Source organism: Dama dama, chromosome 19 (genome assembly GCF_033118175.1).
Source record: "Dama dama isolate Ldn47 chromosome 19, ASM3311817v1, whole genome shotgun sequence".
Taxonomy (NCBI): domain Eukaryota; kingdom Metazoa; phylum Chordata; class Mammalia; order Artiodactyla; family Cervidae; genus Dama; species Dama dama.
Genome location: NC_083699.1, coordinates 57,993,862 through 58,017,051, shown reverse-complemented (window position 1 = coordinate 58,017,051; position 23,190 = coordinate 57,993,862). Strand labels below are relative to the sequence as shown.

General features: G+C 39.6%; 1 protein-coding gene across 1 annotated transcript in view; it reads right to left on the bottom strand.

The window, feature by feature from the left end:
• Nucleotides 1–6,263: 6,263 nt before the first annotated feature.
• The window catches only part of LSAMP (limbic system associated membrane protein), a 679,541-nt gene continuing 662,614 nt past the window's right edge, over nucleotides 6,264–23,190 (bottom strand). Inside the window, exon 7 of the mRNA XM_061167949.1 lies at nucleotides 6,264–7,075. Coding sequence (XP_061023932.1) covers nucleotides 6,978–7,075 — 98 coding nt within the window. The 3' untranslated portion in view covers nucleotides 6,264–6,977. The remainder of the gene's footprint in view (nucleotides 7,076–23,190) is intronic.

The window sequence follows — 23,190 nt, the reverse complement described above, 5'->3', positions numbered from 1 at the left end:
GAGTATCCAGGATAGTGTGGTGCTATACTTTGATGGGTCAAGACAAGTGCACCTGGGCTCAGGCCATCCAGAACATGGTGCATGATGGTAATTCCTCATTAACCGCCTGAGAAACCATCCTATTTACCCTCTGCTTGGAGTATTTAACTTTCACATTTGATTTTGACCTTCACAACTTGTATTACATTCAGCTCTGTAACCTGCTAAAATGTGTTTATTTTTGTCTTGTTTTCAACTTGTTTCTTTAAAATTGTATTGACTTGTATTTTGCGAACATGAGGTTTGTTTTCTCTCCATCCATTTACTTGACTACATAGCCTATAAGTCAAATTTAGAGAAACTTATGCCATTAGATGTTTCTTCCAAAACAGTGTCTTATCTTGCTCATTTCTCCTAGAATAGACTTTTGAACCTACCTGGGATCACTTGCTTATGGCCACCTGCACAAGCAAAGAGGTTTCAAGGACAAATTTACTATCACGAGGCACTTGGCCCAGGAGAAGACTGATGTTTCCTTTCCCGTCACATGAACAACTTCCTCTTATGTGACCAATACCTAGTCTGGCTATTTTCTCCCTATGAAAGATTATTAGAATATAGTCCAACAGTTAGATTTTATAACATTTCAATTAAAGAAACAACTCCAGCTCTCTCAATGCCATCAGTATAATTTGAATGTGTCCCTTCTCTACGTTTCTAAGAAATTTTGATCAGGAGAGAATTATAGAACCAGTCCAGGGACCCTGTATTCTGGAAAGTTTTGGATTTTGACATGGAGATGATGGAAGGATGGTTCCAAGAAGTGAAGATCAAACTAAATCAAAGAGATCAAACCAGAAATGACAAATAGCTGCTTAGAATGATAAGCTGGGCATGGTGCTACATGAAGATTCAATTCTTATTCAGAATCAGAGAGTTTGGAGATAGCAGAGGTTTTAGAGAAACCATTCAAATTTCTCACTTTCAGGGTGAGAAAACCAAAACTCAGAAAGTTTAACTAATTTGCCTAAGGTCGTATGACTTGCTCATAGGCCAGACCTGGGGCTAGAACTCATTTCTCCTGACTCCCAATCCACTTTCCACCTACTTTGCTTTATAAAGTTGTCATTTGTCTTGGGTAGAGGAGTATACTTTAAGCATAATATTAATTTGACCCAAATTTCTTTCGATAACAATCTTTGCAGAAAATTCATGTGGTCCCTGAAGAGATCTCTTTGATGACTCCTTATGTACCAGCTGTGCTGATCACAGAAGACTTATATATGTCATTCTGTTAAACACATCAGACACTTCAAAAAGACTTCAAGAGAACACGCTGAGAGAGATACTCCCAATGAAAATGATTCTGTCCTCATTTGCAATAGTCAGTATAGAAATATAGGAAATAGATCCACCAGATTAAGCAAGAATAATTCTTTCCTAGAGTGATTTAGCAAGATATTTCTCAAGAACATAACATTTTTCAATATCCCTTAATTTCTTAGGATTGAAATGATAAAGAAACTATCCCAATGTTTCTGTTGAATGGAAAATAAAGACTGAGTAATACTGTGCTCATCAAGGTGACTTACTTTCCATGGAGCTATTGAAATGAGACTTTTTAGGTTGTAAGTAAGAAGTAACAACAACAAAAAAACACTTGACAGTTGATGTAACAAACACATGAGCCCTTCAAACTCTGTCCTCCCTGTCTCTTCATTTCCCTTGCTCTGGGGTCAGGTGGGACAGCCGTGGTTAAGTGTTAGACGGAAGTCCTGACTTCCTAAGTCCTAAGTCAGCACTTAAGTCCTGAAGGAACAAAGAGGTGACCTCTTGGGAACAGAGTAGGATTTGAGCCTATAACAGTCCTGTGGGTCTGCTTCCTTTTGCTGAGACAACCTTATGTTTGGGCCATTAGTCATCTTTCATCCCATTCTGACCTGTGACAGGCTTTGGTTTTTATTTATTTTTATTTGATTTTTTTTCCTTTCAGATTCATATGTTTAGTTGAACTCGGGCATTGCATGAAAAATGAAGTTTACATAGTTTATATTATGTACATAAACTACTGATTTACATTGATTTACACATGATTGGTGCCTAATTTATTAATCAGCACACAGAATGTAAATGCGTTGAAAGGAAATCAAGGTTTTAAAATAAGTTTTCCATAATATCCATAAACATTTACGCTGGTGTAAATGTTAAACCAACACCTAACGTTAACACCAGCTTGCTTGTCAACGGGTTAGTTATGCACTGGTTTCTGGGTGAATATAAATTCTTTCTTGCATATCACTTGGCCACATTTAACAACACAGCTGCAAACGAGAATAGTTTACTTCTCTTCCACTGTATGCACATAAATGTAAACTTCACTTTGCATTTAGTGAGATATTTACAGATATTATGCTAGTTGCTATAGAAAATTTACTCCACTAGAGCAAATGCACTAGAGAATAAATATTTTAAGCATTTAAGAAAGAAGGAGACTTCCTAAATTGGATTTACATTTTTTAACTCAGGGTCTTAGCTAACTGTTTCAGTGGTATATTTAATATTTGTCTTCAAAATATTAATTGTAGGTCAGATAAAGCATTGCACTTCTATATCTATAAAAATGATACTTATTAGAAATCAAGACTAAATACAGGTTGAAAAGTTATGAAGTCAAAGAGCTAAAATAAGGTCATGGTTATTCCCATGGAACATGATCCATAAGCAAATTCCTTTCAAACAAATCATTACAGTGTGGAAAAATGGGGTTCCACATCTTTCAAAATGAAGTATAACTCTTTTTAAAAACCAAATTCAGTATACTTTTCTTCCTTTTAAGTTTAAATCATTATTCTAGATTTGCTTTATAATACATACAATATTGCAAATATAGCATCTGTAAAGATAAGGTTTAAAAAAAATACATACACACATATATATATATTTCCACAAATAATTCAAGACCTGCAAAAAACAAAATGGGAAATTCTGGGATGCAAGCCAATAGACACATTCAAACCACAACCAACCTGGGGATGGAATCTGTGATTCTGGAACAGTTAAGAAGCTAATAACTCAGTAGGTAATAACTCAGAAATATTTTCATGCTGAGGAGTTTAGTTTTTGTGTGCAAAGGAGGTAAGTCCACTTTTGGAGGAGAAACAGACTTTTGTTTCTGTCCTCCAAGAACATGAAAATCACGAGTACTTTTACAAGGTCTCTATGAATAGCCCAAATTGTCTGAAGATGTAGTAAAAAAAAAAAAAAAAAAAGGCCCAGGGCAAGGGTGATGTCTGACTTGGAAGAGAAGGCAAAGGTCAGTGGGACAATTCTTCCCAACAGAAAAAGCAAGGACCTCTCCCTAAGCCTTAGTTCTTTCAGGGCAGAGGGATATTTTGTGTCCAAACTAGAAGGCTGTTCCTCCAACAGGGCAAAACCTTCTGATGAACAACTGCACAGAGGAAAGAATTCTGCAGTTGTAAAACCTAGGATAGTTTTCATTCTTCAGGAAGTACCCTTCATCAAGGTCATTTCTGCTTTGGTTAACTGTAATTCAGGTCTGAGGATTTTATTTTATGAAGAGTGGAGTTTCAGTTTGCATACAAAGGACATTAAATGTGTTAGCCATTCAAATTAATTGATGTATTTCACTCCTCTCAGTATATTGTTTCCAGCCAGTTGATTCTTTTCATTGCAGGGTTTCATGCTTTGATTACCAATGGACAAACGTCTTGAAGAGAGTTATCGCAGTGTGATGAACTAAATTTCAAGAAGTCCCATGTTTAAACTTATTATCTCGATGTCAGTACTCTGGCTTCTACCTTTTACCTGACCCTTTTCCAAACTATGTTCTCTTCCATTTTTCACATTGCTTAAAATCATCCTCAAACCTATGAAATTTCTGGAGTCAATGATGGCTCTGACATGGGAGACAGGACAAAATTCCCAGATCCTACCAGAGATATATGCAAACACCACAATATGCACAATATGCAATACATGTTTAATTACGTTTAATATACGGACCATTTTAATAAAACTCAGGGAACAAATGGTGCTGACAGGCAAAGACATTCCGTTCCTGGAAGGAAAATCTCCTTCCATAAAGCCAAGACCTTGTCCTTAGGATAGGGTAGAGGCAGTAAGAAATCTAGGTGTGTGATGAAAAATCTGTGACATGTCATGGGGATCTGTTTCTGAAATTGATACTAAACTGAATTAACTCCTATTACTTTTCTTTTCTTATGTATCTTTAAATTAGCATGCACTCCACTAAAGCTTCCACTTAAGGATGTGGTTGACTCTTCAATATATGGGAAATATTGATCATCAAGGATGATAAGCTTTTATTCCTGTACTAAGAAGACTAAATTGTTAGAGAAATCCCTGACTGTCAATAAATTGACGCTGCCTAGGAATAAGGCTCACCTTCCCTATGTTTAAGTAGCTACCATCTTGGATAAGAATTTTGGTCCTATGCCAGGATCTGCCACAAATACTTTTACCCACTCCCAAGTCCAATTTGTCCTTCTGTTTCATGTCTAAACTGCAAAATCATAAAAGAAGTCTGGTGATAGGCTTTTAAAACAATAGAATCCCCTAGAAGAGATTACAAGTACAACTCATCAGGAGATCATTACCTTTAAAGACAAGACCCATTGCAAAGAGCCTTCAATTAATAAAATCTATCAAGATAAATTTCAGATTTATTATTTTCCTTCCTTCTCCTCACTCTCCTTCTGTACTCCTTTCCTTTCTTCCTATTTCTCTTCCTCACTCCCTTTCTTTCTAGTTCTTCCTCCCTTCCTTCTTTCTTCCCTTCCTTCCTTTTCTGATTTGCAGTTATGAAGCTTCCTGTTTTACATCATATAGCAGCTATTTTCCATGTTCTAAGACTTGGTGAGGTACCATATTTGGCTCTGCTGCAATACATTCCATTATGACCTCAATAACAATCCTACGTCTTCTCACTAATGAGCCATTTCCAATGCCTATTAGTCTAAGTAAAAGCAACGGTTGGTTTCCTGACAAAGATATCTACACACGGGGAGCTCTCTCTGTAAGGCTTTTCCTAAGAAAATCCTTCTGGTGTGGAGGTGATGTCAAGTTTTGTGGCACATATATAGTTTTTGCCTAAATGATTACAAGTTTCTCAGCTCCTCTGGTTGAGAACTAACTCATATTTCAGTGTTAACAATGTCTCTTGTATATATAAACTTAAACATCATATCTCCCACTGTATCTTTTTCAGGAGACTAGAAGCCAAGAGTAAGTAGGAAAGATGGAATACAGTGCTGTTACTAGTGGCCTGGTGTAGGATAAGGATGGAGTATTATCAACAGCAGTGCTACAAACACCATCCGTGGATGAGAAGGGAGATGACGTGGGCAATCAAATCAAGTCTTAGCCTAGAACACCAGGACAGAGTTGCAAAGGAGCACAAGTAATAGATGTCCCCTTTGTTACGGCCAAAGCTTTGTACTGGGGCTGTCACAGTATTTCTACCACAGGAGTAGGGACCTGGGTAACTGTACTTCTCTTGCCTTGCTCACAGCTCACTGTATTTTACCTGAAATATGGAAAAAATCTCTGCTCAGGGAAATCCATGGGAGCAAATGCAGTGTTAACTGAAGACTGGAGAGGGGGCAAAACAGGGCTGCTAAGGATCTCCGCGTGGCTCAGCATCCTTTCACTAGGGCTTAACCCTCGGAGACCTTCCCACTTGTGGGGATTTGCTCCATACCTGCTTACTCCTGCGGCAGAGCAGAACCGAGTCTGCAAAAAGCTGGGAAACACATGAATCCTTCAGACTCACTCGTGAAACAAGAGTGAAATCAGAAACTTCTGTCCTAGGTCACCTCACCCGCATCACTGATTCTTTCTACTGTTTGCTCACCCCATCAATAGTAGGCACTTTCATTGACAGTGATAATCTGAGTGACTCTGGACTGGGTTCTGATGACTGGACTGGGAGAAAGATGAGGTTCTGCCCATAGGTGGGGCACAGCTTGGTCTGAAACACACGCTGAGGTCCAGCGACAGCCATGGATGAGGGAGCGGCTCTGCTCCTTGCCTCCTTCCCCTCCCCTGGCCCCCAGCGCCTCGTCACAGCCGCGTCTCAAGATTACAATGAGGGACAATATCTACAGCACAGTGAGTCTATGTACACTTGGCCCATTCCCTCGGCATGCTTTAGAGAGAGGCTCACACGCCCACACACGCACATCCACGTTGAGAGAGAGAGACAGCACGCGCGCACAGTGGAGAGATTTAAAATGGCACTTTCTAGCATCTGCGGCATGACGAGTGCTGGGAGGTGGGGGTGAGGGGGTGGGAGTGAAGGGAGGCGACCGAGGTGAGGATAAAGAGCAGATATCCCGCACGGATGCGGGGGAGATCGAACACGGAGATGGTCTTAAAAGTTGGAGGGAGGGTGGAGGCAGGAAAGCCAGATAAAGGGTCAGGGTAGGACTCCAGCATGGATTCCATTGATAGTCTGAATGGCTATGCGTCAGCTCAAATTAAAAAACAGAATAAAATGATGTTGGAAGTATAAACACCAAGGCAAGACAGTATTTTTTTCTTTCCCCGCAGGTGAAAAAGGATGAAGGAAGGATAAATTGTGTGTGTGTGTGTGTGTGTGTGTGTGCATGTGGTGGGGGGTTAATACCCATCTGGTACTTCTTCACTTGTCATTTTTTCATAACATCAAATCTCCTTACATGATGGAGTCTTTACACAGTCTACATTTGCTTAGATATACACATTTCTTGGTAGAACTTTTCCCACCAGGAATTATACTTCAATTTTTATTGATGGACTTTAAAATTGTTTTAAATGTTGTATTTTCTTCTTCATTTTCTTATTTTCCCCTTCATTTATAAACACACAAAGATGTGAAAGAAACAGTCTCCCCCCATTTCGCTCTCTCTCTCGCTCTGTATCCTGTGTAACGCATTTTTGTGTGTTTTTTTTTTAATTATTTTTAAACTTTTATTCTATTAACATTTGCTGAGAAGGCAGAGCAGAGATGCTGCCAGCAGCCACAGTGGTACGGCCAGACTGATGGATCCATTTATTCCTCTCACCGACCCAGGTCCTGCAGTGCAAAAGAGAGAAAAGAAAGTAATTAATACATCCCCCGGTCCACTCTATGTCACAACTGACAGCTCTTTATCTCAAAGGTAAAAGCTCTTTATCTCTTTATCTCATGGCCCCAAACTGGGCCATGTACCAGCATCTCAAAGTCAGGGAGGGCACTTATATACAGTCTAAGAAGGACTCACCATCTTTTCTAAATCCTTCTGGTTGAGCTATAAGTATCTTAAGGGGTGTCTTTTGTGATGCTGGATCAGTCTCCTCTCCGCCCAAGTTTATCCTGCACTCTCTGCTCTGCAGAGCAGTAGGATGTCAGCACCCATTGAGATTCTAAGCATTGCCGAGGGTCCTTCAGCAGCCAGACCCGGGCTCCTCCAGCTGACTCACCACAGCGTCTCCATCAATAAAACGTGGAACCAGTCTGTGATGCTCTTTTCTCAAGGGGGCGGGGGAGGGGTGGTGGTGCTAGCAGTAGTTATTTATTTGTTAATGGGAAGAGGAATTGTTCTAAACTAACGTTTTTGGCTGGGTGGCACCTTAGCTGCAAGGCAGAAAATAAGTCAACTCATGGTCGGATTTTAAGCAGCAGCAGTGGGTCATCTGGTCCAAACCCTTCATTTGACACTTTAAAAACTAATGATGACAACAAAAACAAACAAACCTAGCCAGGCAGGTCCAAACTGGAGCAGAGCTGAGACTTGCACTTGCCCAGAATTCATCCTGAGGGGCTATCTGTGGGTTTCCCACTGCCAACCTGAGTTTTCCCAACATAGACAGAATTTGGGGGATGTGGGTGTGCAAATGGAGAAGAGAGTGGGTAAGGGATTTGTGTATTTACACAGAAAGAATTGAGGCAGTGAGTGTAGGTCTAGAGTTTGCCTCCTATGCTTTGCTTCTTGCATTTTTTCCTGTTGTATAATTCTGTTCATTTAGATTCATTGCAAGAGGAAAACAATTTTTCACAACAGAGACTTTTGGATTTAAGACTGTATGCTTAGACATGACATTCAAAAGGAAAAAATGGTGTCATTGTAACTATGGGTCACTTGGAAGTTTTGAGGGCACTTAAGGAGATCAGTATGTGTGAATGAGTGTGTATGTGAGTGTGGGTGTTTGTACTTGTGCAAGTGCAATGGAGGCATCCTCTGGCATGTGAACATTTCCAAAACTGTCTACAAACATACCAGGTCAGATATAAAATAACTGGGGAAATGTTGACTATAAAAATATTCTCCCATCTATGTTTCACATATCAATAAAAATAATATTATAGGAACAACAGCAACCAAAGACTACCAAGAAACAACTACATAGCACTTAGTACAAGTCCTGTTAAAAATGCTTCACAAATATAAGCACACAACCATGTTACAAGGCAGGTCCTCTAGTGAACCCTGCTTTCCAGGGAGATAAGGGAGCCACAGAGAGGCTAAGTTCACCACAGAGTTTACACAGTAAGCAGAGAGCTGGGCTTTCCCCAGCGACCGACTCGAGTCTGTGCCTGCCACTGCTGCTCATGCGGTTATGTAGTGAAGTGGTGCCCTGAGCCTCCTGCCAAACATTTGGCAAATGAGGTCTGGGTTTGCTGAAAACAGTAGCCCAGAACAAACAAAGCAACAGGAAGGTATCCATTATCTTTGAAAAAATGATTTTCAATAGATCTTTTTTTTTGTAACTGAAATGTCTTATTGAGAATATTAAAAATGCTACTTAATATATAATCTACATATAAAGTTTGAATAGTATAGTTACAGTATAAAATGAGTGTTTGAGTGTAATTATGTGTTGAGCTATGGAAACACAGAATAAACAATTTAAATATCCAGTCAATTCTTTAAGTTTTCTAAATGACTGTAAAATTATATTAATAAGACACTTTAGCTACTTTCAGGTTCATGCCTTACATGAGGAATTAAGGTTCAAGAAGATTATGCATTCTGCATAAAGCACCTGATTAGTAATGGTGACCAGGCACTAGAGTCTAGGTATTAAGTCAGTGTTTTTCCTAATTCACCCCCCCACACACACACTATTCTTTTTGGCCTTTGGGGACCTTTAAGCTCCCGTAATGGCCCCTCTCCAGGGCCTCCAGCCTGATGGCAATGCAATTCCCTATCATTTTAATTTCTCTCTAAGCTTTAGATGTCATGAGTTCTGTGGCACATTTGTTTGGATTAGTGTGTCAGTGATGCTTCCCAAACAGAGAAAGACTACACACAAATTGAGGCCAGACGGGGTTAAGCAAGGATGATTTTTGTTTTGCCCCAGGGATCCTTTGAAAACAGGTTTTCAGACTCAATTCTGCCTATTTCCTTAATCTCATTTTTAATGCTGTGACAGGTTAGATTATCTTTCAGACATCTTGGAGTTGAGTGGTACCTGGGGGAACCTAAAAAGTCTAGTCTTAAACCATTTTACTTGAAGGATAGTAAATATTTGAAAAAACAAAAATGCCATCACTGAAAAATATGATACATGAATATATGAACCTAGATACACATGTTCACATATAACTTTCTTGCTAATGTATGTACACATATATATGGAGATACCAAGAGAAGTATATTTGTTATATGCATACTCATATAAACATATGATATACACATGTTAAAGTTCTTTTAACACACAAAATTGACAATTAGCTATTACTCTTACATGCTATTCTATGTTATACATAGGGAATCTTAGTATGACTCTTTTAATAATCTTTAACTTTATCTCTAATATAATCATTATTACATATTTGAAATATATTTTGTGGCTCTCTGAAAGATATTTTCATCTCTATCAATTATTATTTATTAAGTGCATTAAGTGCTCTCATATAGCTATTTGATGTGCTTATATGACTTGCTCTTTTCATAATTGGTTTTGAGAGTAAATAAATAGGCTTGAAAAAATACAAGGGTAAATGGGTGGTAGTTGGGGAATCAAGACAAGTGTGTATACAATTACAGATACATGTATATATGACCGCATAGGAGACTACTTCAGTTAATGGCTATTTCATGGAAGAATCATCAGCAAAATCATTAATTATATTTTAGTTCATAGTTATGAAATTTCTGCTTATTTGTGGAAATGCAAATGATAAATCTTATTTCCCACACCAGATGGCCACACTCAGCAAGTGCTTTTATACACTGACAGATATAATGAAAGCAAGAGTCTGCAAACATAAATTAGCCTTAAGAATAGATGGGCAAATAGAATCACAATTCAAAAATTGCTACATGTTTTTCACATAACAGAAAAAAATCATATTTTGGTATTTAGCCACGTCCTATATATATATGTATATATGTGTATGTGTTTTTATCTAGTAAACATTTAATAAGAGGTAGCAACAGAGGATTAGATGGTTGCATGGCATCACCAACTCAATGGATACGAGTTTGAGCGAAGTTTGGGAGACAGGGAAGCCTGGCTTGCTACAGTCCAAAGAGTCAGACGTGACTTAGTGACTGAACAACAGCGACAAGATTGTCATTATTGCTATTAACTCTGGAAGTCTGTGTTATAGGATGGCATGAAATACCTCTGGATCAAAGACGCTGGTTTGTGAACTGGGTCAAGGCTTTTAATGTTTGACATGAAAAGTGCAAACTTTAGCTGCATCAGGAGTGGGAATCTTAAGTCAACACTCCAGGTCAAGGTTTTCAACTCCAAAGATGGTTGAGACTGTATTACGGTGAACACTGGACAGCGCTCTGCCAGGACAATGCTTATCCAAGGGAATTGGTTATTAAGGGCAAGATTGAAAGAGCATCCTGAAATTTTGAGATCTGAGAATTTGGGGGCACGTTTCTACACTACAAATCAGATGCACGATGCTAAGCCAAGTGATTTGTCTCTCAGTAAAATCTCAACAAAAGGACAAGGTGATTGTTCAGCCCCTGCTTTAAAGAGTGTGTCCTTGGAGACACTTTGTGATTCAATGTGACCAACACATTTCTGTTGTTTCTCCTGAGTACTTCAGACTCTTTTGCAGGATTTGGGATCAGATTTTTTCAAAATAATAATTAACCACACCCTCAGCAATCCTTGGGAATTCCTTCTAGTCATTAAGGAATCCAGATCATTTATCATTTTATTCCTATACATAGTTCAGCCATACAAGAAAAGAAGGGCCAGGTGAATTTAAGCTCAAACTCTTCTTAGAATTAATAAGGATTGATAAAATGACTAAAATAAAAACATAAACAATATGCAAAGCAATTGTTAAACAAAGGAGAAAAATAATCTACTAAATGTCTCCTAGATATTATCTAGATGCCCAGACTGAGGCCCCCTCAGTGGCCTGGAGCCAGATTGAAAAGGGAAAAAGACTGACTTTGGTGCCACCTGCTGACCATTTCCTGCCAGTACAGCTTCCTCTGTGTGAAGGAATCTGCTGGAGAGGAGAGCCTGTAATTTCCAGGCTGGAGCAAATTCTAAGAGGTGGGTATACTGATGTTTTCTTTGAGCAGTGTGTCTTGGAAATAAATTTGGGTTCCATCTCCATAATTCTTTATGCATTATCTCCCCTTTCTGTAAAGACAGTCTTGGGTAAGTCTGAAGTATTCTCACAATGAAGTTGGAATTATCACACCTTTTCCATCAAAACAACATCAAATATTTTGACTTGCAAAATCTTGAAACTTTAGGCCATTAGTTTCATTTGAGTGACACTAGGAATTTTCTCGTTGATCTTTGAAATTAAAAAAAAAAAAATCACGTGCTCTATTTTCCCCTCCATTCCAAAGCTCTGCGGTATCATTGTGTTCTAACAACCCCAGTTACTTAAGATTCAAATATAATGGACAATCGTGGCATGCAGAGAGAAGGTATGAAGAGGACAGCAGTTTACACCTCTTGTCCCAAATAATCTTGATCCTATATACATATTTCTGGTCATGTCTTCCCTGCTGCATTCTGTGAGGGCTTGCTAGCACTGGTCATAAACTAGGTGCTGGCCCTTTCCTGGGTATAACCAACAAAGCTGGTCCACCGTCCCTGAGGCTCATTGCCTGGTTGGGTCTAAGGACCATAAGCATAGGTTTTAGCTCTTGAGAGTTATCTTGATTGCTTCAGCCCCTTTGACACTCAGACAAGAAGATATCTTCATAGGAGACACTTATCAATCCAAGTGGGTGGCCATGAAAATTTATGCAGGGTGGTGCCTGCACACAGATTTTTCTATGACTCTGGTATGTGAACAGACACTGTTAGGGATTTCTGTTGGTCTTGTAAAGATAACACATCAGAATTGGTAATTGTTTGAATCTTAGGGTCCATGTCATGAAGTGTTGACATGACTATACTGTCTTTGTAGAGCAAAGTGTGTGAATCACATGCCACGTGGCTGACAGAGCTACATGAGGCAGTTTGATGGCACAAAAAGGCAGTTGCCAGATGTCCCTGCAGCCTGGGTATAGGGTGGTAGGGTGAAGGTATATGAAGACCTGGGAGAAGGTTCTGGCAGGAAGGAATAGGGAATGCTCAAGTGCTTCATTGTTGGAGCCCCTACTCTATCTCCTTGAGCAATATATCTGCTTCAACAGCCAATGAGGAGTGATAAAGTGGACTCTCTGTCTCAACTGAGAGTCCTGTCACTGGGAAGTGGACATTTCCAAAAGTGCAGCTCTGCAGGAGTTAATCAAGGGAACTTAAGGACAATGGGAGAGGGAATAACTTGCTCAGTTCCAGAGATTCAAAAATGAATAAGTCAAAAGCAATAGAGGGGTCTTTGTTGGATCAGAGGCTTTTTGTAAATGAGAAAGTTCACAGTTTGGGAAAAATAGTGGCAAATGTGTCATGGAAATTATTATCACAAATTATCAATAGGGAATAATCGTGTGTAGAAAGCTCCAATGTATTGCTGTGGACTCTTAATTTTAACATACAGAAGGGAATCAGAAATAAGAACCATACCTTTTTGCTTGAAGTGCACGGTGGTGCCAATTTCTAAAAAGGAAACATTTAGCAAAACAAAAACAAGTAAAAAATTCTGAATCAATTGAGAGTAAGCACAAAGGTAGTCTGGTACTCTCCATTGAAAGGAGAATGAGAGGAAAGGTGAGAAGAACATGCTCATAGGAACATATACTGGTAGAGACTGAAAGAAACATACATAGAAAGAGACTGCTTTGTTGGAACAAATGTGCAGTTGGAGGTGGCAAAAACAATTTGCAGCTTCAGATACTTGATGTAACATGTGATGAGCTCAGACAAGTATGAGAACTCTGAGTGTGGCAGATGAAAGGACTCTTGACTGCAATGTAGCCAAGGAGAGGTTGTGTCTGCCTCCCCACCCTCAACCCCATTCTACCATTTTGCATCTGGTCTGCTCTACTCACACCGATTACCTTTCTTCCTTTTCCTTTCTACCTTTTTATTTTCTAATACACTAAATCCCTTCCAACATTACAACCTTTACCCTCACACCTGCTTGGAATACCCCTCCCCAGGCCTCTGCCTGGCCAGCTCAGTCACTTCATTAGATTTCTGCTGAAATGTCAGAAAGGATTTCCCCCCTCATCTTCTCAAAAACAGTATCCTCTGTGACTTCCTATTATTTTACCCTGGTTTGCTAATATTAATAGTCCTGATCCCTACTTTTCACCATGTTACACATTTACTCACTTGCTTGCTCAGTTTCTCTCCTCCATGAAGGCAGTCACAGTGCATATCTTATCAACCATGGTACCCTGGTGCCTAGATCAGAGCCCAGCATGTAGCAGGTATACAATAAATACTTGTTGAGTGTACTAATAACTCTCAGTGTTGGGAGAGCTTCTATAGGTAAAATGCTTGGATTCCCTTTTAAGTATCTTGATTAATTAAAGCACAGCACTCCTCGGTATTTAGAAGTAAATGTGGAAAATTTCCATAGGATACTTTGAATCTCAGGGCCAACTGGATGACTGATCAGATATAGAGCCCGAACCATGGGAGCTGGACATAGGTTTTCTTCCCTGTGAGGATCAGCACGCAGCCCTGCATCCCTGAGTGTCATGCTTTCACTAAGGGCATAAAGTGACCTGGACTCTGAAGTGAAAAAGAAGCTTCGGATTTGGAACCCAGTCACTTCACCGTCCTGCTTGAAACTGGCTTACGCTTTCTCATGACTTCCAGAATAAAGACAAGAAAACCTAGCATGACATCCATGGCTCTACCCTTTCACCTTTCCAGCCTCATCTCATGCGGAGATGTTTATTATCTCTGCATTCCAGCCCACAAACCTTCCTGATGCTCCATGTTACCTCATTTTCTTTGCCGTGGGGCCTATGGCCTGATGATATCTCTACTAGGAATCCCACTCACCCATCAAAATTTAGTTACAAATTCCACACAGGTCTTCCTTAGTCTCCTTGGTCCCTCTATTATAAGCTCTGTTCTCCTTCACAACACTCATCTCAGTTTTTATTTCAAATTATATTGTTTATAATATATATATTATAAACAATATAATTTGAAATACATATATAATATATATTTAATTTCAAATGTATTTCTCTGGTGTTTTGATGAATGCTTATTTCACTACTGGACTATTAGTTCCATGGAAGCAGGAACTGTGTCTTTTACTGCTTCCTTGTTGGCACAGCAAGTGAATGACGGCATTCTAAGTACACAATGGACCAAAGCAGAATGGGCCAAATCACTGAAATATGAGAAGAATAAAGATATGCCAGGCATCCTCCTAACAGAGGAGCTGAGACTCTGTTAAAACAGCAGAGAATCTGAGTAGCTAAAATCATCATCCTCTGATTTAGCACAAAGGGGTAGAGCTTCAGAATCAGGTCTGCAAGGTTTTCGAGGTTCAGTGCAACCTATGAATCCTCTCCCTCACAGATTTTCCTTTTGCTTTTATGATCTAAGGAGATCACAAGGAGAAATCTCAAACAGCCTGATGTTTTCTAGCATTCTCATGATGGCTATAAGAAGGGCACCATTGCCCTAGCATCCAAAGTCTTGAAAATGGCTACTATTCAGCATCTGCTGGGCTGTTCATAGAGCAAACTGTGTCCACAAGTGAGGACAGATGTGGGGTGGGGCAGGTGGGGGTATGTGAATGTTCTTTTATGCCGTGATTGCTGGTGCACTTCTGAAGACACTCAAAGCCGTCAGTACCTGCCCTTCTGTCCTTGAAGAGCTAGTCCATTACTTGCAGAAGGATGGAGGTCCATTCAGAAGATTGGAGCATGATTTCTGCTCCTCTTCTAGCAGAAGTCAGGTACTGAGGTCACTGTCACCTTAGAAGTGAAGTCAGATTCTATTAAGACTTAAAATGCTGGTGTCCACCTGTTGACCACACAGATCACCTGACCGGCAATGTTTCATTTGTGTATGAAACATGCTGGCACTAGTTTTCTTTCATAATACCTGTTCTCACAACTTTTCTTTAACATCAGCATATTGCCTTCAAATATTGCAAAGTCTCTGTAGAGAATTGCTCATCAAAATATGAGGAAGCTGAGGCCCAGACAGGTTAATCAGTTCCCCAAGGTCACACAGACAGCAAGAGGCACAGCTGAGACTGAAATTCAGGGCTCCACTTCTCCAGGCAGAACTCTGTCCATTATTCATAGTACCCCTCTGGAATTTTTATGATAGCAAGGCTGAGTAAGTATAGCCTACATAACTCTAGGGTTATCACTAAGACATTCATATGATTCAATATTGACTGGGGAAAGTTTGGCTCTGCTCCTGTGCAAAGTACAACTTCTCCTTTTTCTTTACTCAAATTCTTTGGTTTATCATTCTTTAGAATTTATAAGGACCTCTCAAGGTTCCAAGTGGTGCAGTGGTAAAGAATCCAACTGCCAATGAAGGAGACGCAAGAGATGTAAGTTTGGTCTCTTCTCCCCTGGAGAAGGAAATGACAACCCACTCCAGTATTCTTGCCTGGGAAATCCCATGGACAGAGGAGCCTGGTGGGTTATATAGCCCATGGGGTTGCAAGAGTCAGACATGACTGAACACAGCAGCAGCAGTAGATCAGGGTCACAGAGTGATGCTCTTCACCCTAAGGGGTTTAGATTCCCTGATGGGATCATCTTCATGTAAAGAACCCCTGAGGTTTCCCATGGTCCATCCCAGGTCTCATAGAATAATTTTAAGCAATTGTTCAAGAACCTGGGCAGGCAGGGAAACCAACAGTTCTGCTTAACTAGAAATTATCACTTCATTTCTTTTTGCCTCAGTTTCATCAACTGTAAAGTAAGTTTAATTAAATACTTCCTCTAAGTTTGTTCTGGGGCTTCCCTGGTGGCTCAGTGATAAAGAATCTGTCTTTAAGATTCAATCCCTGGGTTGGCAAGATCCCCTGGAGAAGAAAATGGCAACTCACTCCAGTATTCTTGCCTGGGAAATCCCATGGACAGAGGAGCCTGTCAGGCTACAATCCATGGGGTTGAAAAAGAGATCAACAAGATTTAGTGACTAAACAACAACAGCTTTGTTCGATCACTTAGATAGTTATCATACTCTGCTTGGAATGCTGCCAGACACATGCTAATTGCTTAATAAATAAGAGTTGTTGTTGTCAGATTTATGATAAAAATCCTTTACAGAAGAGACTGTCAGGAAAAGTTTTGTGGAAAAAGAGAAAAACAGATCTTCAAAGTCAGCCATGGCAGTACTGTTTCAAAAAAGTTTTTTTAAAAAAATCTACAGCACTACGGATGAAGAAAACAAGATGCTAGCACACTGAAGTGATAATGAAGCAGACTGATTAGGGAGCATTTTGGTCAGGAGAAAACTAGCAATAGCTTAACCAGTAAAGGGAACAGACTTGAGCAAAAGTCTGAGTGTCCTAAATGGGAACAGACACTGCCTTAAACAGACACACAGATTAAAAATAATTTAACAAAAGAATTTAAAAACATTGCTCAAACTTTACACTCTATGAAGAAACTATTTTTAAAAATCAGATAAAAAATATACTCGTTTAAATTATCTTTAAAAAGCAAACTGCCAGTTAAAGTTTAGGAAGTCTTCCCTATGGCAATGAATGACATAGTTTGTGAAATACTAACGATCTTAAGACTTGAAATTCCACTTGTATTTAGAAAAAAGAGAATGGAATTTTAATTTTGTATTACTATGTCTTATTCGTCCACTTCTGTTGGAATAGACCGTTCTCTTTTGAGGAGCAACATTCTGAATACTTTTGAGGAGGACTCTTTGAAAAGTTGGTTGTGTGCTGCCATCTGGTGGTAATACTAAGACATGTTCCTCTGCGCTGTCTAAAGTAATTACCTTTGTCCGTCAGGTGGCAGTAGTGAAAAAAGTTATTTTTGTTATTTTCAAAAGGAGTCTTTCCTATTACAGACCAAAAAAAAAAAAAAAGTTTTGGTCCTTAACAACTGACAATAATTCTTTCTTTTCCAACATGAAGACGCTCTTAAGTTCTTGAGTAAAATTTCCTTGCCAGGGACACCAAATCTGTAGGGATTCCTGGATATACTCATTAGAATATACTTGACACCTACCATTTTTATGCCTCTCCTGAAGACTTCTCTCCACACGTCAATTTTGCTTCAGCAAATAGACTTAACAAGTAAGCATGGTAGTGCCAGTCTAAACAATGAAATAAAAGGATAAATCTACAGCAGCAGTTCAATGGACAAAACTTTAGGGGGTTCAAGTACAAAGAAAGTTCTAAAATTCTGTGAATGCATTATTGTCATATGCTTAGATTTCAGTTCCTGATGAGGGTGTAGGAGGCAGCAATGGGGAAAAGAATTTAATACTAGAAAAGGCAAGTGCCTTGATAAATTTATTTATGTCAATATGTCTTTGACTTCCAACTTTCAGATTCTTTGCAACCAGCTGTGTTAGACAAATGTCCCAGGTGGTACTAGTCATGAAGAACCTGCCTGCCAATTCAGGAGACAAGAGAGACACAGTTTCAGTTCCTGGGTGGGGAAGATCCCCTGGAGGAGGGCATGGCAACCCATTCCAGTACTCTTGCCTGGAGAATCTCATGGACAGAGGAGCCTGGCGGGCGATGATCCATAGGGTCACCCAGAGTCGGACACGACTGAATAGACTTAGCACACAGCACACACAGCATCAAAAAGAGCTGAGTGGGCCTTGCTCATTGGCAGGACGTCTTCCTTGTTCACTACTGTAGCCTCCGCCTCACTATTTCTTCAGTACAGAGTCTGTATTCAATAGATTGGGTGAATAAGTGTCTGAATACATAAATGAATAAATGAATGAGTAACTGAGTGAATTAATCCATCAATACCTCAAGAACTTCCCTCTCTAAAATTCTAGGTAGGTGGAAATATTATTCTTTGAAACCACCATGCCTTAACACAAAGGCAAAATGACTGTTGGGAATTTACAGTCATTGAAAGAATAATAAGGGGCTAGGAGGTTCTTGGGAGAAGGCAATGGCACCCCACTCCAGTACTCTTGCCTGGAAAATCCCATAGACAGAGGAGCCTGGTGGGCTGCAGTCCATGAGGTCGCTAAGAATCGGACACGACTGAGTGACTTCACTTTCACTTTTCACTTTCATGCATTGGAGAAGGAAATGGCAACCCACTCCAGTGTTCTTGCCTGGAGGATCCCAGGGACGGGGGAGCCTGGTGGGCTGCCGTCTATGGGGTCGCACAGAGTCGGACACGACTGAAGTGACTTAGCAGCAGCAGGAGGTTCTTTCGTTAGTCTCCAAATCCCTGGCAAGTAGAACATTTTCTGGAGGACTGAGCTTTATTTATGAATATCCTCATGAAATTTAAACCCTAGAAAATAAAAACCCAAGCTTCTTTTTTTGGTTTGTTTCAAAGTCCAGAAGATTTCTTCTTACCTTTCATCTGTCACTATGTGGTATGACTAGGCCTCTTGCCATTAAAGTGAGTGTTGTGAAGGCAAGAGATGCTTCATGGAAGCTCTAGAGTTTACAGTTTGGTAACTCCCTCACTGCTGCTGCTGCTGCTAAGTCGCTTCAGTCGTGTCTGACTCTGTGCGACCCCATAGACGACAGCCCACCAGGTTCCCCCATCCCTGGGATTCTCCAGGCAAGAACACTGGAGCGGGTTGCCATTTCCTTCTCCAATGCAGCAAAGTGAAAAATGAAAGTGAAGTCGCTCAGTCGTGTCTGACTCCCTCACTACCTGAGGAAATATCTGTATCTATATTTATGAAGAATTACCGCATTTTGCCTTCTTTGAATTCTATCTGGGAGAGGAGGTGAGGGTACAACAAACCCATGAGGAGAAGAGTTGATTTTTAGTATTCTGACAACTTACCTCTGATCGTCTGCTTATAAGCATTCATTCCAGTTCACGGGTAGGATATATAGAGTTTGAGGGTTTATATTGTTTGCACCGTTGTTCTAATTCCAGGGTATTTACTTGAACATAAACGGCTCACTTTTCAACCTGCCACAGTCATTGGAACAACGAACGTTCTCTGTTGCATTATGGCACAACTCTTTTTAAGCTTTCTGATGAGCCCGGGATTTTGAAAATAACATATTAGTGGATTTAACTAACTGGACTTTTTTTTTTGTTTGTTTCCTATATCAAAGTGAATAAGAATGTATGTTCAGCAGAAAGGGAAGGTCCGAATTCAACAGGAGTTTTATCCTCCAATTGTCTGGTAAAAGTGAGAGAGGGATGGAGTTAAAATCACTAAGAAGTTTAATAAAATAAACATATAAGAATATTCCCTGTGCCACTTCCTCCTTCACTGATGCTGAGGACCTGAAGCATAACGTTTTAAGTGTCCTCCATGGAAATTTATGTGTTTTTGTGCTCTTTTTTTTTGGCCAAGATTTTGAAAAATAAAACCTTTCCTATTCTGTTGGCTTAAAAGGGGGATATTTTTATTAATTCAATTTTCAAAGCCACACTCTGAAAGTTGTTCATTTCTTTCTCAATGGTTTCTCCGCTCCACTTGGAGGCTTTAGGGATTAGCAGCTTCTACTTACAAGAATTATTATTATTTTTCCTTTTGTCATAGAAAAAAACATGCCTGTGATTTCTATTTGGATTGTTAGAGTTTTAATTTTCTCTCTTGTACTATATCCATGTTGGGTAAACTCTAATGCCTAATATTTATAGAGTAATGTTCTCTGAGAATATCAGTGATCATTCTGGGTCTGGTTCTGCGGGAAAAGCCAACATAGAGAAATAGGTCTAATCCTCAACCTTAAGGTTATAGCAGTTTTCTTACCTAGTTCATAGGCCAATCACTATCCTGACTACTAGGGAAATATGTCAAACTTGCTGGGGAAACTAAATAAGTCTTAGCTCAGCGTGTCATCAATATTTGAGAAGGCAAGTTGGCCTCCCCCTTAGCTAGATTTGGGTCAGAAAGGACTCCTACACTTTACTTTCAAATACTCCTAGGGGCTTCTGATCATTGACCATGGCCAGGAATGAACTTCAGATAGTTTGATGCTGTTTCAAAGTGAGTCAGAGACATGAATGATGTATCAAGCTTTTTGCCACCTTGGATATTCTAGTGATAATTCAGTGTTGAATGAATGAGTATATCCAAATCAAAATGAATGTTGATATAATGTCTCATTATATAATAAAATAATTGAGAAGCATTCCTTATTCTCATCAATCAGTGGACCAACCCTCCACTATGTTCTATACTAGAGAGAATCAGAGAAAATATTTTTAAAATAAAAGTTCATTTCATTAAAAAGAAGACAACTTTGTCTTATACCCCAATTTAGAGAGAGAAAGTAGGAGGTTCAGTAAGGGGGACTCTTACTGGAAACCCTGGAGGTGACTCAATGGAAATGTCTTGTAGGGTGAGTCAGGTTTGACTCAGGACCTAGAAGAGTTAAGGGTGTGCCGGTCCCTGTGGAGCGGGCAGGGGGCCTGGGGGCAGGACTCCAGGACCTGATTGTTCTGTGACCTTGAGCAAGACACAGGGCTAGGCCAACCTCAGAGGGGCAGAACGCGGAGAACGGGTCAGGTGTTTTCACTCGAATATGTTGTAATACAACAACAACTCAAAGATTCAGACAAAACATTTGTTTCTATCATATTAATGGTGTTATCTCTGAGGAGAGAGATTATATATAATCTTTATTTTCTTCTTTATAGTTTCATATATTTTCAAATTCTTCCATAATGAAAACACATAACATTTATTATCAGAATGGAAAGCTATTTATAAAAACAAATCTGGGGTAAAGAAAATAATCCCCTAAATCTGGGGAAAAGAAAATAATAATTTTCTGATTCTTTAGCTTTGAGTTGACATCATTACAAGGAAACTGAATTCCCCCACCCCCCCACTTTTTAGTTGGCTAGTATTATACAATGAAACTAAAGAGAAGCTAAGATAGGTGAGGTCTAATTTCTATAAGGAACATTGTCTTTACAGCATGAAATGACAATGTAATAAAATATGTATTATATGGGTTTATGAGGTCCTTCTGACTGCACGCTTGAAGTAATTGCCCTGTGGAGTTAAGTACAGGTACATGAATTGACTTTAAGTGCTACAGGCTCTGCTCAATGGTGATACGGACTGTTCCAGAAAGTACAGGCTCACTAAGCATTCCCAGCATAAAGAGAGGGTTTCATTAAGTCTCTTACAGCAAGCCAGCCTGCTCAAATCCTGCAGGTTTCTTATTTAGCCTGAGAGGTTTAATTTTTAATAATCAGTGAATTAAAATGTTAGAGAATGCCCAATGGGGTAAGTTTAATAAAGGAATTTCCCTGGGCCACTCCACCTAAAAATACATATAAGATAGAAAAACTCCAGAAGTAAATTTTTTTGAATCAGTAAGTTATTAGGGCTAGACACAAACTCTTTGCCTTAAAGAAGAAACAAATGCTTATGCTCCTGTGCCCATAACACACCTATTGCACCTGTGGGTAAAATCCTGGTATTTGGCCCTCATTGGAATGAAAGAACAGTCATCTAATTTCATAAAGAGCTACTTCCTAGCCCTGAATCTACTTATTGTTGGGGTAAAGTAGATTATAGTTGAAAAAACATAATTTTATGTATATTTTGAAGCCTTCTGTGCCTTCATGTATTTGACTTGCTAAAAAAGGATTTAAAAAGTACAGGTTTGTGTAGGTCTCTAGAGATTCGCCTCCTGTCTGGTTTTCTTCCTCTGTTTCCATGCTCTAAATTGTGAATTGCAGATCCGTTTCAGAATACATTTTAGATTTAAATTCTAAGGGATTCAAGACTGTCCTTAATCTGTGTAATATGTGTTTTCATTTCATATGTTTTGAAACTAAAAACATTCAAATACCATGAAACAAGGTAACTCGCTGTGGAATTTGAATGCGGAAATAAGTGAATTTGTGAGATTTCCTGGGATTTTAAGGCTCTCACAAATGAGAAGATAAGGGATTAAAAAACAGTGGCATGCTCAGAGTTACCCTGGAGCCTGCGTCTATAGCACTGACCGCAGCAGGGCAGAGAACTTGGTGAGGGAGGTTCTGCTTTGGGACCTTGGCAGTGTCAGGACCCCTCAGGGGTTTATCTGTAATTCCTGCTGTGTCACTGACCTGAAACATCATATACCTCCAGGTTCTAGAGCAAGCAGCTCCTGGAAAACACAGATGGCTCCAACTGACCTGACCATCCCTACAACTAATTTAAAAGCCTACTGTCAAACCTCCTTGTTGAGAGGCTGAAAGCTTTTTCTAGATGCTCTGATAGAGAATGGCTCTCAGCATCTTCCAGAAAACTCACCTCTGTAACACCTACCACATAGTATACACTATCCACACATGTCTGTAGTCAAGTTGACAGCTGCTCTTTCTTATCTTAAATGTGTAACAGGTAGTAATGCCCATCTCTTCTCTTTTAACTCCACTGGTTTATCACATTTCTTTTGTTTTTAAACAGGCTAGATGCAAATGAGGAAAAGTAAGAAACTATTAGGAAAAAAATGTGGGTTTCCCCCCCATATTTTTGAGCTGTCTCTGGATTCTAATCCTCTGCAATCCTGGGATGTTCTGCTCCTTTCTCTCTTCTCTTCTTTCTGCCTTAATTTTAAACTTGACTTTCACTGGTCAGAGAACTGACTGGTCCAGGTTAGCTAAGATGTCCCTGTGCTGAGCTCTCCATAGACCACACAGGTCTCCTCAACTTAGCATAGTTTCTCATAACTGCTCATCAACAACT